This window comes from Pseudorca crassidens, chromosome 11 (assembly GCF_039906515.1).
Source record: "Pseudorca crassidens isolate mPseCra1 chromosome 11, mPseCra1.hap1, whole genome shotgun sequence".
Lineage (NCBI taxonomy): Eukaryota > Metazoa > Chordata > Mammalia > Artiodactyla > Delphinidae > Pseudorca > Pseudorca crassidens.
In genome coordinates this window covers 43154426-43170687 of record NC_090306.1, presented here as the reverse complement: position 1 = coordinate 43170687, position 16262 = coordinate 43154426, and the positions used below count along the sequence as shown (strand labels likewise).

The window sequence follows — 16262 nt, the reverse complement described above, 5'->3', positions numbered from 1 at the left end:
TATTGATTAATGCAACCTCTATCAGATTCCAAGCAGATATTTTTGTATGAATTGACAAGCTGATTATAAATTTCTAAGGAAACATAAAGAAACCAGGATAGCCAATAAAGCTTTGGGGGAAGAAAGGTTGGAGGATTTACTCTACACCTTACTTATTATACTATACTTTAAGAAAAGATAAACTGGGTTTTATCAAAATTAAAAACTTTCACTTTTAAAAAGACACCATTGGGAATTCCCTGGCGGTCCAGTAGTTAGAACTCTGCGCTTTCACTGCCAAGGGACCAGGTTCGATCCCTCGTCAGCGAACTAAGATCCCACAAGCCACATGGTGCGGGGGTGGGGTGGGGGGGGTGGAGCGGTGGGAAGACACCATTAAGAAAATGAAAAAACAAATCACAGACTGGGAAAATATATAAATATATTTGCAAATCATGTACCTGATAATGGACTTGTATTCAGAATAAAAAATTCTTACAACTATAAATGGAGTATAACCTTTAAAAATCGTGAATCACACACACAAAAAATTGTGAATCACTATGTTGTACACCTGAAATTTATATAATATTATAAATCAACTATACCTCAATTAAAAAAAAATTGTGTGGGGGGGAAGAAGACCTACAACCCAATTTGTAAAAATGAATAAAGAATTTAAATAGACATTTCACCCAAAAAGATATACAAATGGCTAATAATCACATGAAGAAATAGTCAACATTATCAGTCCTTAAGGAAGTACAAATCAAAACCACAATGAAATATCAGTACACACCTAGTAAAAGAGCTATAATAAAAAAGCCACCATACCAAGTGCTGGCAAGGATATGAAGCATCCAAAACCAACATTTATTGCTGGTGGCATTATAAAATGGTCAGCCACTTCGGAAAACAGTCTGGCATGGCAATTTCTTTGAAAATTAACCAATTCTGCTCCTAGGTATTTCTCCAAGAGAAACAAAAACATATGTCCACACAAAGACTTGTAAGCAAATGTTCATAATTTATAATTGTTCATAATAGTCAAGACTGGAAATAATCCAAATGAATAATCAACTGGTAAATGGATAAACAAAATGTGATACAACCTGTGATATTGTAGTATAAGAAGAAATAAATATTTTGGTCTTCATCCCCAGTTCCTGGCTAAGGACTCCTAAAACCTTTGTAACTCCCTAAGCTGTAAAGGTGCTAGGAGCACCTTCTGTTCTAATATTTGGTATTTGACTCCAGTTCCTAAGAGATCACAAATGCCTTGAAATTTCCTGGGTGATAGGAGCATCTTTAGTTCTAAGAAAGCAACTTGGTGGGTTCCTGGACAGCTTCAGGATGGAGGCATGGTCACCAGAAAGATCAAGCCATAATTAAGGCTTGGAACTTTCAGTCCCACACCCATCCGTTGGGTAAGGGAAAAGAGAGGAGTTAGAGATGAGTTAATAATACTCAATCACATTTATGTGATAAAACCTTGAAAAAAATCTCTTAAGTATGGGGTTCAGAGAGCTTCCAGGTTATTGAACCCATCCATGTGCTAGGAGGGTAATACAGCTCAACTTCATGGAGACAGAAGCTCCTGCACTGGGCACCCTTCCAGACCTCACCCTATATACCTCTTCATCTGGCTGTTCATCTGTATTCTTTATCACATTCTCTTCTATGTATATAAACCAGTAAAAGTAGTAAGTGTTTCCCTGAGTTCTGTGAGCATTATAGCAAATTACTGAACCTGAGGAGGGGGTCGTGGAAACCACCCGTTTGTAGCCAAGTTGGACAGAGGGGTGGATAACTTGGGAATCCACTACTCATGATTGGTGTCTGAAGTGGGAGCAGTCTTGAGGGACTGAGCCCTTAACCTGTGGGATCTAACGCTAACTCCAAGTAGACAGTGTCAGAATTGAATTGGATTGTAGGGACGCCCAGCTGGTATCAGAGAATTGGTCAATGTGGGAAGAACATCCACACTTCTGGTCACACAAACATCATGAGTAGCAGAGTGTAAAAAGAAACAGGGTTTTTCCTTTTTATACCTTAACGCTACTCAGCAGTAAAAAAGGGCAAGCTACTGATACATTAAAAAACATTAAGGAACCTCAAAAACATTGCACTAAGTGAAAGAAACCAGACACAAAACCATATTGTATTCATCTGTTTATATGAAATCTCTAGAAAAGGCAAAACTAAAGACACAGAAAGTAGATCAGTGTTTGCCTGGGGTTGAAAGCAGGAATTGATTGTAAACAGGTAAGAGTAAATTTTGGGGGTGAGGAAGGTGTTTTAAAATAGGATTGTGGTGATGGTTGCACAACTGCATAAATTTACTAAAAACAGGATATTCCCTGGCAGTCCAGTGGTTACGACTCAGTGCTTTCACTGCCGAGGGCCTGGGTTCAATCCCTGGTCGGGGAACTAAGATCCTGTAAGCCTCATGGCAAGGCCAAAAATTTTTTTTTTACTAAAAATAATAACATTGTCCATTTATAATTGATGAATTTTATAGTTTTAAATTATACCTCAATAAAACTGTTTTGAAAGGGTCTGGATGTTACAGCACTGTCAAATCACTATAAAAGAGTTTCTAGGGACTTCCCTGGGGGTCCAGTGGTTGGGACTTCACCTTCCAATACAGGGGGTGCTGGTTCAATCCCTGGTCGGGGAGCTAAGATCCCACATGCCTCGCGGCCAAAAAAACAAAACATAAAACAGAAGCAATATTGTAATAAATTCAATAAAGACTTTAAAAATGGTCAACATCAAAAAAATAAAAGTTTCTAAACAGTCTCCATTTAAAAATATTTCTCTAGTTCACAGATCATACTTTGAGAAGCACTGATCTGACTTCTGCCAGGTGTTGGCTAAAAGGCTTAGAGCAATCAATGGCTGCAGCTGAAATTGACCTTAATTTAAGCCATACAAGTTTAACTCCACTAAATATTGCATTAAATAAGAAATTTACCAGTATTACTGATATAGGAAAATATGGAAACATGGTCTACTGTGGAATAAAAACATAACTCATTACAAAATGACACTTAGTAAATGAGTTGTCACTACAGAACAGAAACTACCATAGTATCTATCTTTTTAATGTATTTTAACTAAGCTGATAAAGTGAGTATAATTATTTGGACTAATAAAACCCAAAACTATGAAATTTTAAATATATAAATGAATTAAATGAGATAGAATTTTATAAGTATTTTGTATTTTGGGGAGTTCAAATATCAGTTATATATATGTATATATTTGTTTCAGAGAAAGTCCTAACAACATACAAGCTTTCTTTTGTTTCAACTAAGTGTAAATCTAGGCTACGTTCAATCGAAATTTGTTAGCACTTAATGCCTATGATGTGATCTAAAATTTATATTCATTTTACAGCAACTGGATAGCAGTTATAGAAAGCAATGATACTCTTTTATAGCTCTGGAACAACACAGGCATGAAATAAACAAAGACTCTATAGTTTTTAAAAGGTCAAAGCAATCTGAAGTCAACTTTTTAAGGAAAAATTAAACATTCAACTTTTTAGATGAAATTTTAAAAACTTTTCAGTTGATAAGTCTCACTCCACAGAAGAGTTCAGCTTCTTTAGTAATCTAACCATTCCTTAGATCTCAGATTTTCTTTATACAGGTTTTCTATACAATGAAACTACAGCTTTCAAAACCACAAGCAGCTGTGGTATATTGTTTTCGTATAATGAGATTTTTGATTTGGCCAGTCAAAATTAAGTTTAAAAGCATTTCCTTCAACCTAAATGTCCATCAACAGATGAATGGATAAAAAAGATGTGATACACACACACACACACACAATGGAATACTACTCAGCCATAAAAAAAGAATGAAATAATGTCATTTGCAGCAACATGGATGGACCTAGAGATTATCATACTAAGTGAAGTAAGTCAGAGAAAGACAAATAGCGTATGATATCACTTCTATGTAGAATCTAAAAAAATGATACAATGAACTTATTTACAAAACAGAAATAGACTCACATACGTAGAAAACTAACTTATGGTTCCCAAAGGGGATAGTGGTGGGGAGAGATAAATTAGGAGTTTGGGATTAACAGATACACACTACTATACCTATAAAACAGGTAAACTACAGGACCTAATTATAGCACAGGGAACTATACTCAATATCTTATAATGACCTAATGGAAAAGAATAGTAGGTATGCATGTGTGTGTGTGTGTCTGTATATACCTGAATCGCTTTGCTGTACACTTGACACCAACACAACATTGTAAATAAACTATACTCCATTAAAACATTTTTTTAAGCATTTCCTTCATATTTAACACGTGAGACCTGGGTCTACAGCTTTGTTTTGAATTAAAGAACATTAACTTTAAATTGAGGGGAAAAAAATCCAGGATAGCTATGGTCATTCTTTTAACAAACATATTCCAGTTATGTGTGACAGTTCTAGTGCTATTTGTCCCTTTACATTTTCACAGCTATTCTTGGAAAGCTGAAAAAGTGACTTCATCATCTTTGTTGTCCCTTCCTCCTTATAAGTACTCTTGATATTTCTTGACTCTTTGCAACTTATATTTTACTTTATACAAAAAGCTAGAGTCATAATCCCAGAAAGAAAGCTAAAGAAGGAATCGATGACTAGAAGCATTTACTCTTGCTTCATTTCCTGCCTCCGAAGAAACATCAGCTCACAGGATATAGAATATCCTGTAGTAAGTTATCTCCTACCCCTTATAACATATGTTCACTCTCCAAAAAGTGCACTTTCAAGATGCATTTGGCTTTCCTAAAAGTATATTAATAAGTTTATAAGAGTAGAAAAGCAATTGTTATATGAATTAACTCACAAACTAGTAACACAAAAAGCTATAATCTAATATCCACAAATCCTTAGGTAGTTAAAGGCACAACAGATAAAGCTGTGAATGTTCCATACTCTTCTAAAATTAATTGTGCAGTCATGACAGAAAGATAAGTTATAACTATCAGTAGTATTGCACTAGGTGAGGAAAAGCATGACATCACTCAAAACACTCAAAACTATGTACAGATAGAAATGGTGATCATTACTCCACAACTATGCTTTTAACAATTTATGCCCACATGGAATCTTACCCTTCTGGTTTTGTTTCCTAGACATTTCAGTTTTTTTTAGTCTCAAAAAATACAGAAGAAAAGTATCCTTTTGCCTTGTCTTGGTTCTGATTGTAGTGATCTCTGATTTAAAAACAGGCAACAGAAGGCTGTAGTTGGAGGTGATAAATATAAAAATCCTGGTTATTCAAAATTCTGTTCACTAGCTGTCGATCTCCTTTTCTTCTCTCGTATCAACTTCTTGTCAGGAAATATCATTGCAGACATTCATGTCTCTTTTTCCAGGGAGATTCTGGGGGGAAAACACACACACACATATTCACTATTAGAGTAACAGTTGTACAAAATTTCTAAGAGATATCCACAGGCTTTATTTTCTACTTTTTCTAAATGAAACTAGTTATTAAAAGAAAGTACTCTAGAAAGAATATAGTTATAAAAAGCAATATTTTAATTAACACAACATTTTAAATCAACTATACTTCAATTTTAAAAAAAATTTCTCAAAAAATAAGAAATCACTGTAAACCTTAAAAACAAGCAATATTTTGCTCTTTAAGAAACATTATTCTTAGAATCAAACCATCTTCTTAGTTCAGAAAGCATGTTTTCTTATTCTTCTTAGCTTGTATCTAACTCAAAATCTTATCCCCAACCTAAGTGTCCATAAAAAGGAACGTAACAGGTGGATGGACCTAGAGTCTGTCATACAGAGTGAAGTAAGTCAGAAAGAGAAAAACAAATACCGTATGCTAATACACATATATTGAGTCTAAAAAAATGGTACTGATGAACCTAGTGGCAGGGCAGGAATAAAGACACAGATGTAGAGAATGGACTTGAGGACGTGGAGGGGGGAAGGGGAAGCTGGGACAAAGTGCGAGAGTAGCACTGACATATATACACTACCAAATGTAAAACAGACAGCTAGTGGGAAGCTGCTGCATAGCACAGGGAGATCAGCTCGATGCTCTGTGACCACCTAGAGGGGTCGGATAGGGAGGGTGGGAGGGAGACGCAAGAGGGAGGGGACATGGGGATATATGTATACTTATAGCTGATTCACTTCGTTGTACAGCAGAAACTAACACAACATTGTAAAGCAATTATACTCCAATAAAGTTATAAAAAAAATCTTATCCCCATCTCTGCCTCACAGACTAAAATAATTACTTCTTATCATTCCCTAAGATCTCTCTTACCACCTGCTCTTCCTGTCCAAATCAAGGGTCTTTTCTGTTCTTCTAGAATTTCCTTTATCTAACCGCTCCTCAAGTTTCCCAGCTCACATATAGTTGCAAGACACTTGGGGTGGGGAGGGGGTGAGTGGGAAGGGGACAGGATAAGGGGAATTTAATTTGATAAGGAAAACTCAAACATCAAAATTTGGATTAGTCAATACTACAGAAAGCTTTTATAAGTTGCAAAGATACAAATGCTTTCTTTTCCATATTACTGAACATTTAAAAAATACATGTCCAGGGACTTCCCTGGTGGCGCAGTGGTTAAGAATCCGCCTGCCAATGAAGGGGACACGGGTTCGAGCCCTGGTCTGGGAAGATCCCACATGCCACGGAGCAACTAAGTCCACGCGCCACAACTACGGAGCTGCGCTCTAGAGCCCACGAACCACAACTACTGAGCCCGTGTGCCCCAACTACTGAAGCCCATGTGCCTAGAGCCCGTGCTCCGCAACAAGAGAAGCCACCACAGTGAGAAGCCCACGCACCACAACTAAGAGTAGCCCCCGCTTGCTGCAACTAGAGAAAGCCTGTGTGCAGCAACGAAGACCCAATGCAGCCAAATAATAAATAAATAAATAAAAATACATGTCCAAGATTTCTGGGTAAAGAAAGCATGAGGAGGATCATAGAACTCTTATACCTGGACACCTGATAGGATAAACATTTTAAAAAATGCAACCCAAGAAGGAAATGAGAGTGATCTTACATGAAATACTTTTCAATGTGGAAGGAGGAGAATGAAAGGGATAGTCATGGGTAAGTTTAAAAAAAAAAAAATCCATCAAGAGTAAGAGCCTCTTAGGGAATTCCCTGGTGGTCCAGTGGTTAGGACTCCGCACTTTCACTGCCATGGGCCCGGGTTCAATCATTGATCGGGGAACTGAGATCCCACAAGCCGCAAAGTGTGGAAAAAGAAAACAAAACTCTATAAACCACTATGGGACCTCAGGAAAAGGAGGCTGAACCTCCTTGGCTTGCCATCTTCCAGGGCATTAAGCCACATTGGGAGAATCTGGCAAAGCTTATGTTAATACATGGAATTTACCACTGGATAAAGTAGGCCTGATAGAAAACATTTTATGAGACTTTAGAAAAAAGAACAGAATTCAAATCACCAAAAATGATTAAACTCTTCAATGGCAAGCTCTTCTCTACCTTCATGCCCTTAGCTTGAAAAGAGGATGAAAGCAACAATCAACCACTAACCATAGTTGATAAGCAAGATTGGGTGGGGATAGGTCTCAAATTAGGTGGGAAACATATCAAGGATATTTCAACAATCTCTCTCAAATAAAAGGTATAAACAGAACTGTTCCACATAAAATATAAAGAAGATCAATAAAAATGACACAGCAACTATCAAATATCCAATAACAAAAGAGAAAGACAATGAGAGAGAAGAAATTACTATGCAGCAGATGAAGAACCTAACCTGGAAAACAATCTAATCCCGCAAAACCAAAAGCAGATTCTCCCTTGAATACTTATTTGAATACTTCAAATAAGAATGTAGAGGGCTTTGGGCTTCCCTGGTGGTGCAGTGGTTGAGAGTCCGCCTGCCGATGCAGGGGATGCGGGTTCGTGCCCCAGTCTGGGAAGATCCCACATGCCGCGGAGTGGCTAGGCCCGTGAGCCATGGCCACTGAGCCTGTGCTCCGCAACGGGAGAGGCCACAGCAGTGAGAGAGCTGTGTACCGCAAAAAAAAAGAAAAGAAAAAGAATTTAGATACAGGGCTTCCTTGGTGGTACAGTGGTTAAGAATCTGCCTGGCAATGCTGGGGACACGGGTTTGAGCCCTGGTCCGGGAAGATCCCACATGCCACGGAGCAACTACGTTCGTATGTCACAACTACTGAGCCTGCACTCTAGAGCCCGTGAGCCACAACTACTGAGCCCTCATGCCACAACTGCTGAAGCCCGCACGCCTACAGCCCGTGCTCCACAACAAGAGAAGCCACCGCAATGAGAAGCCCTCACACCGCAAGGAAGAGTAGTCCCCACTCACCACAACTAGAGAAAGCCCATGCACAGCAATGAAGACCCAACGCAGCCAAAAAAAATAAATAAAACAAATTTTAAAAAAGAATTTAGATACAATAAAATAAGAGCTAAGAAATAAATTAAAGAATGAATAAGAATAAATAGAATGAAAAGAAAGATGTCTGCAAAGCTGAAGAAAACCTGAAAAACAAAACACCACAATTAAAGGTTCAATAAGATGTCAGAAACAGCAAGAAACAGAAGAGATACAGAGAAAACAGAGTGAACAGAGTGGAGAAAGGCTTTCAGAATTTAAAAAAAAAACAAACAGATATTAAAGCAATTAGAAGATAATATTAGAACATAAAAATGATCCAATCTATGGATAATTAGAATAAATATAATAAACTCAAAAAACATAGGACTCAATAAAGGGAACAGAAAAAACATTCACAGATAATATGCAGGAAAAGCCCCTTAAAATAAGGGACCAGTATCATTCACTCCCCACTGCCAATCCATCAGAAGAAATCCTATCTGTTCTACCTTATGCATACACCAGAACTGGACCACTTGTTACCACCCTTATCTAAGCCACAATCATTTCTTACCTGCATTGCTATGATCAAGACTGTAATAGTCTCCTAACTGGCATCCTGAGCCTTCTATTCTGCCACTCTCTGGCTTCTATTTCACATAGCTGCTTTTAAAATTATAAGACATTGTGTCCCAACTCCACTGTTCAAAGCCCTCTAGCAGCTCCCCATTTCATTCAAGGTAAAAGCCAGAGCCCTTAGAGTGGCCTAAAAGGTCTTACCTGCTCTAACACCCTGTCCCCATCCTCGCTTTATCTCTCTGACCTCACGTCCTACTACTCTTCCTCTCAGGTACTCCACACCAGCCACACTGGCCTCCTTACTGTCCCTTTTATAACTTAGATATGTTCTCACCTTAAGGCCCTTAAGGTGTTGCCTCTGCCAAGAATGTTCTTCCCCTAGATATCTACATGGATACTTCCTCACCTCCTTCAGGTCTTTTCTCAAATGTTACCTTCTCTGTGGTTATTCATGAGAAACTACTGAACTTGGGGTAAGAAAAGAGAGAGTCTGTGGCATTATTGCCTAAAGCTACTCCCATCCCCAGAGGTCAGTGGGAAAGGTAGTTCTACCAAGGTGGCGAAAGTCATGAAAACCAGCAGCTTCACTGACAGAGAGGGCTGACTTGATTTAAAGCAAAGCACAGAAAAACCCCACGCCTATCCGCATTGTCAGTAAGAGTTTGCATTCTTGGTGGCAAATGAAAAAGCAAGACCAAGGGCTCAGCGAGCCTGAGGTTGCTGTCAGTGCAAGCAATGGACCAGCAGACTAGACAGAAATTAAAAAAGGAAATCTGGAAACGAAACTTAAGGGACCTTGATAAATGCTCTACACATCTGCACTGGAGAGATTGGAAAGGGTCCACCAGGAGCCTGCATAAACAGGCAGAAAAGACACAAAAGGGCCCAGTAGAAAGTAAAAGTTAGGGCAGACTTTTAAACTGTCTGAACTTTGAAGGAGCTTCCCCAACACACACAATGATCAGCAGAGAGAGGAAGGCTTACTGGCTCAAGGTGTTTAGCACAATCTTTGACCAATCATTAACTGACCACTAAGCAATGCAGATACAGGTGTCACTCCAGGAAGCCAAACTTAAAAATTAAAACAGAAATTAAAAAAACAGAAACAAAACTGAGCAGATATCAGCAGTCACACACCAAGGAGAAAGATTCTACAGGTTGAGTCCAGGCAAGTTACTTAAAAAACAATAATAACAAAGCAACAACAACCCTCAAAAGGGAAAAAAATCAGAATCCAAAATTGCTACAACATATTATGTAAAATGTCCACAGTTTCAACAAAAATTTATGGGATGTAAAGACGCAAGAAAGTGTGACCCAAACTGAGAAGGGGAAAACGATCCCATGTGATTGCAAACATCCCTGTGTAGGCTCAATGCCAGACTTAGCAAACACAGACGTCAAAGTGCTTTAAAAGACTAAAGAAAATTATATGAACAATGCCTTAAACAGATAGAAAATCTCAACAAAAAGACAGAAATCATAAAAAAGAGCCAAATGGAACTCTAGAGTTGAATACTACAGCAGAATAAAAAATAAACCTGAAGAAAGAGCAATAGAAATTATCTAATCTGAAGAGAGAGAAAAGAATAAAGAAAAACAAACAGAGCCTTAAAGACCTGTGGAACAAGTGTACCAACATACACAAATTAGGAGTTCCAGAAGAAGTGGAGAGAAAGGATAGGAAGTGACCAAAAACAATACAAACTGATTTTTAAAATTAATCTACACATTAAGAAGCTCAATGAACCACAACTACAAAAACACAGAAGTCCGTACCTAGACATGTAGTAAAACTGATGAAAGCCCCAAACTGAAAATCTTGGGAGTAGGAAGAAAAAAACAACCCATCATTTACAGGGAAGCAAAGATATAACTAGTGGCTAACTTCTCATCAGAAACAAGGGAGGCTAGAAGGCAGCGAGATGACATATTCAAAATGCTGAAAGGAAATATTGTCAAGCAAGAATTCTGTATCCAGATAGCTAAACTGTCTTTCAGAAATGAAGGTGAAATAAAGACATCCCCAATAACTCAGAGAATCCACTGACACCAGCTGGTAGCTTAAATCTACACAGAGAAATGAAGAGCACTGGAAAAAGTAAATATATGGGTAAATATAAAAGAATGTGTTTTAAAAATTTTATTCTCTCATATAGAGTGAAGTCAGAAAGAGAAAAACAAGTATCTTATATTAACACATATATGTGGAAACTGAAAAAAACTGGTATAGATGATCTTAACTACAAAGCAGAAATAGAGACCCAGACGTAGAGAACAAACATATGGATACCAAGGGGCAAGTGGGGGTGGGGGGTTGGATGAATTGGGAAATTGAGGCTGACTATTGATAGTATGTATGAAATAGATAAGTAATGAGAACGTACTGTATAGCACAGGGAACTCTACTCGATGCTCTGCGGTGACATAAATGAGAAGGAAATCCAAAAGAGAGGGCATATATATATATACACACACGTATAGCTGATTCACTTCGCTGTACAGTATAAACTAACACAATACTGTAAAGCAACTATACTCCAATACAAAAAGAATAAAAAAATTATTCTCTTAAATTATTTAAAAGACAAGATTGTATAAAGCAGTAATAACAACACTGTACTGTTGGGTTTATAACAAATATAGACGATATATATGACAATAACTGCACAAAGGAGGGAGAAAGACAAGCTATCTTACAGAATTAAACTAGTACTAATCTAAAGTAGACTTTGGGGACTTAACCTGGTGGCGCCGTGGTTAAGAATCCACCTGACAATGCAGGGGACACGGATTCGACCCCCGGTCCGGGAAGATCCCACATGCCTCAGAGCAACTAAGCTTGCGGGCCACAACTACTGAAGCCCGCGCGCCTAGAGCCCGTGCTCCACAACAAGAGAAGCCACCACAATGAGAAGCCTGGGCGCCGCAACAAAGAGTAGCCCCCACTCGCCGCAACTACAGAAAGCCCACATGCAGCAAATGAAGATCCAACACGGCCAAAAACAAAAAACAAAACAAAACAGTATGGTATTGGCATAAAGACTGAATTTAGATGAATGGAATAGAATACAGAGCCCAGAAATAAACTGTCACATGTATGGTCAAATAATTTTTAACAAAGGCACCAAGACCACTCAGTGGGGAAAGAATAGTCTCTCCAACAAATGATGTTTGGAAAACTGGATATCTACATGCAAAAGGATGAAGCTGGACCCATCACTTACACCATATACAAAAGCCAACTCAAAATGGATTAAAGACCTAAACATAAGATCTAAAACTCCTAGAAGAAAACACAGAGGAAAAGCTTCATGACATTGAATTTGGCAATGATTTCTTGAATATGACACCAAAAGCACAGTTAAAAAAGCAAAAATAGACAAACAGGACCATGTGAAAATTAAAAACTTCTGTACATCAACAGAAATAATCAAGAGTGAAAAAGCAATCTATGGAATGGGAGAAAATATTTGTAAATCATTTAACTGATAAGAGGTTAATATCCAGTAGATATAAAGAACCCCTACAACTTAACAACAGAAAAATAAATGACCAACTTAAAAATGGGCAAAGAACTTGAACAGACATTCTCCAAAGGAGATATGCAAATGGCCAAAAAACACATGAAAAGATGCTTAACATCACTCATCATTAGAGAAACACAAATCAAAACCACAATGAGATATCATCTCATACCCATTAGGATGGCTGCTACCAAAACCAACAACAACACAAACACACACACACACACACACACACACAAAAAAAAAAAAACAGAAAATAAGTGTTGCTGAGGATGTGGAGAAATTGGAACTCTTGTGCACTATTGGTGGGAATATAAAATGGTGCAGCCACTATAGAAAATAATATGAAGCTTCCTCAAAACTTAAAAATAGAACTACCATAAGATACAGCAATCCCACCTCTGGGTATATATCCAAAAGAAATGAAAGCAGGATGTCGAAGAAATATTTGCACATCCATGTTCACCGTAGCACTATTTATCAATGTAATAGACAAGAGGTGGAAACAACCCAAATGTCCATTGATGGATGACTGGATAAACAACATGTGGCATATACATACAATGGAATATTATTTGGCCTTTAAAAAGAAGGAAATCTTGATACATGCCACGATGTAAATGAACCCTGAGGACGTTACGCTAAATGAAGTTTCAGTCATAAAAAAGAAAAATATTGTAAGATTCCACTTATATGAGGTATCTAAAGTAGTGAAATTCATAGAAACAGAAAGTAGAATGGTGGATGCCAGGGGCTGTAGGGAGAGGGAAATGGGATATTGTGATTTCACAGGTACAGGCATACCTTGGAGATACTCCAGGTTCAGTTCCAGACCACCGCAGTAAAGTGAACATCGCAATAAAGCAAGTCACAGAAATTTTTTTGGTTTCCCAGTGCCTATAAAAGTTATGTTTACACTATACTGTAGTCTATTAAGTGTGCAATAGCATTATGTCTAAAAAAATGTACATACCTTAATTTAAAAATACTTTATTGCTAAAAGAATGTTAACCATCATCTGATAATGCAAGATTGCCACAAACCTTCAATTTGTAAAAAAAAAAAAAAAAAAAGCAATTATCTGCGAAGTGTAATAACTTAGAACACAATAAAACAAAATATGCCTATAATTTCAGTACTGTTGTGTCTCAGGGAATAGGGAGGCCTGAGGAGAGGGAGAGAGACAGGGGAATGGCCAGTTGGTGGAGCAGTCAGAACACACACAACATTTATCCATTAAATCTGCCTCCCATATGGGCGTGGTTTGTGGCGCTCCAAAACAATTACAGTCCTAACATCAAAAATCACTGATCACAGATCACCATAACAAATATAGTAGGGTGAGCGCCCTCGCCAGACTGGTTAAAGGCGCGGCCGGTCGTGTGCGCTGCTGGAGGGGCGCGGGCTCGGAGGGCACCATCAGACCTGAGGTGGCAGCCGGAGCCCGGGAGGCGCGGGGACGCGTCTGTCACTGCCCCGGGGGGACGGTCCCCGGGGACCACCGCCACCTCGAGGGCCAAGAGCCAAACACCATGGAGACCTTGGATCGTGAACCCCCAGGATGCTGAGCCCAGCAGAACTGGAAGCGAGATTTAAAATGCATGAACTGGGGGACTGTGTCCGACTCATCTTTCCATCTTGGGCTCCCTCACAGTGCTTGGGACATCATGACAACAGTAAGAGGAAGAGGAGCTTATCAAATACTGTTAAGCTTGAGCCTGGAGGTGACCAACAAACCTTTGGATTGAAGGGGGAGCCTTTGGGTCTCAGCATCCTGTAAGACTTTATTTACCTCTTTCTAAGCATCAAGAGTATCTGCAGAGTTCCGGGGTGAAGGTGCTGGCTAGTTTCCCTATGCAAGCCACCATTCACCTCTACAGTGACAAGTCAGATTCAGATGAGGAGCACGAAGAAAAACCCAGCCCTCTGACCTTCAGTGCCAGGAGGAGGAAGACAGCCCAGGAGGAAAGGGCAGAGACCGGCTGACAAACCCAGGACAGCAACCCGGAGTCCGCGGTGGCCTTGGTGGTAAGGGTCTGCTCCCCAACCCTGACTCTCCGGACGATGCTGGGTGCCCTTCATCCCAATAAGTCTGTCTCTCCTACACCAGACCCACCTCACACGTGCCCTGCAGGACAGCCCTTGGGGACAGCCTCGCCAGGACACTTTGCCTTTCAACCGGGTATACAAGGACCTGACTTTCTCTTGCCAGCACCCCACTCTGGCAAGACTCAGCTTTTACTCATCCTTCTACTAGTGATTCTCTGTGCCTCATTTATACCTTTGAGAAAGGATTCTAGGACCAAGAGGTTTGTGTCCACATGGGGTGTTATCAGGTGGGGCCAACTTTCAAAGCACGTTCAGCAATGTCACTGTGCTGATCAAAGGACAGATTAGTCCATATCGATTAATAATCGATTAATTAATCACCCATGCCTCTCACTTAACCTGAGACCCTTTATTTGGCTATTTCCACTTTTGTAAAAATGATTCAGATATTGTCCAAGGTTGATGTGGTGGCTTACTGGCATTCTGAAAACAAAATTTATTTATGAAAAACACACTGAATAATTTCCATAAAAGTAACAAAAATAAAAAGACAAGGATTTGGGTGGAGGGACCATTCTGGATAAAAACATATATGATTCTTGTCTAAGGGCTGTGTGTATGAATAGAGAGACAAGCTTTAACTCTTAGTTGGGGACCGCTTTGGGCTTATTACTTGAATAGAATAACACTTTTCAATCAAGGTACCTAATGTAATACTATTTTCAGCTTTTTATATTTTGATGACCAAATGAGTGTATTCGTCAAGGTTTTTTACTTAACTATTTTACATTTGGTTGTCTTCCCAATTTCTACTTGAAATATTTTGAGAGACAAAAAAAAAACCAAATACAGTAAAAATGAAAATGTTTGAAATATTGGGAGAATTCTCACAATGTCACACAGAGACAACAAAGTGAGCAATGCTGCTGGAAAAATGGCACTGAGAGATTTGCTTAATGCAGGGTTGCCACGAAGATTCAATTTGTAAAAAATGCAATATCTGCAAAGTAAAATAAAGCAAAGTGCAATAAAATGAAGAGATGCCTGCAGAAATTTTCCATTTTACAACACAAAAAATTTCTAGAGATCTGTTCAACTATGTAAATATACTTAACACTACTGACCTGTACATTTAAAAATGGCTAAGATGGTAAATTTTATATTACATATTTTAATTATTTTCTTAATTTTCAGGAATATACTGATTTGGAAAAAAAAGAAAAAGCTATGAAAAATGTTAAATGTGGATGGATTAGCATAAATCCATCACTACTCATGGAAATCCAAGCCAAAGCACATGCTCCACTGAGGTTGAATATATAGCCTTAGTATAGATGCAGTATAGCGAGTGGATAAGGGAGGGCTTAAAAGCCATATATTTATATATAAATATATATATTTTTATTTTTGGCTGTGTTGGGTCTTCGTTGCTGCGTGCAGGCTTTCTCTAGTTGCAGTGAGCGGGGGCTACTCTTCGTTGTGGTGCATGGGCTTCTCATTTTGGTGGCTTCTCTTGTGGAGTACGGGCTCTAGGCGTGCGGGCTTCAGTAGTTGCAGCACTTGGGCTCAGTAGTTGTGACTCACAAGCTCTAGAGCGCAGGCTCAGTAGTTGTGGCGCACAGGCTTAGTTGCTCCGTGGCATGTGGGATCTTCCCGGACCAGCGCTCCAACCTGTGTCCCCTGCATTGACAGGCGGATTCTTAACCACTGCGCCACGAGGGAAGCCCACTATTTGACTTCTTATACCATGTACAGTCCAG

The 16262-nt window shown here is 38.9% G+C and overlaps 2 protein-coding genes and 1 pseudogene across 2 annotated transcripts in view; 1 reads left to right on the top strand and 2 right to left on the bottom strand.

The window, feature by feature from the left end:
- The window catches only part of SPATS2 (spermatogenesis associated serine rich 2), a 75181-nt gene extending 69939 nt beyond the window's left edge, over positions 1 to 5242 (bottom strand). The window contains exon 1 of the mRNA XM_067696425.1: positions 5108 to 5242. Within this exon, the coding sequence (XP_067552526.1) occupies positions 5108 to 5132 (25 nt within the window). The 5' untranslated portion in view covers positions 5133 to 5242. The remainder of the gene's footprint in view (positions 1 to 5107) is intronic.
- The window catches only part of LOC137201881 (cytochrome c-like), a 41113-nt gene continuing 30088 nt past the window's right edge, over positions 5238 to 16262 (bottom strand). Inside the window, exon 2 of the mRNA XM_067696432.1 lies at positions 5238 to 5378. The gene's annotated coding sequence lies outside the window, so the exon portion shown is untranslated. The remainder of the gene's footprint in view (positions 5379 to 16262) is intronic.
- Positions 7083 to 14543, top strand: LOC137202906 (protein ripply3 pseudogene; annotated as a pseudogene).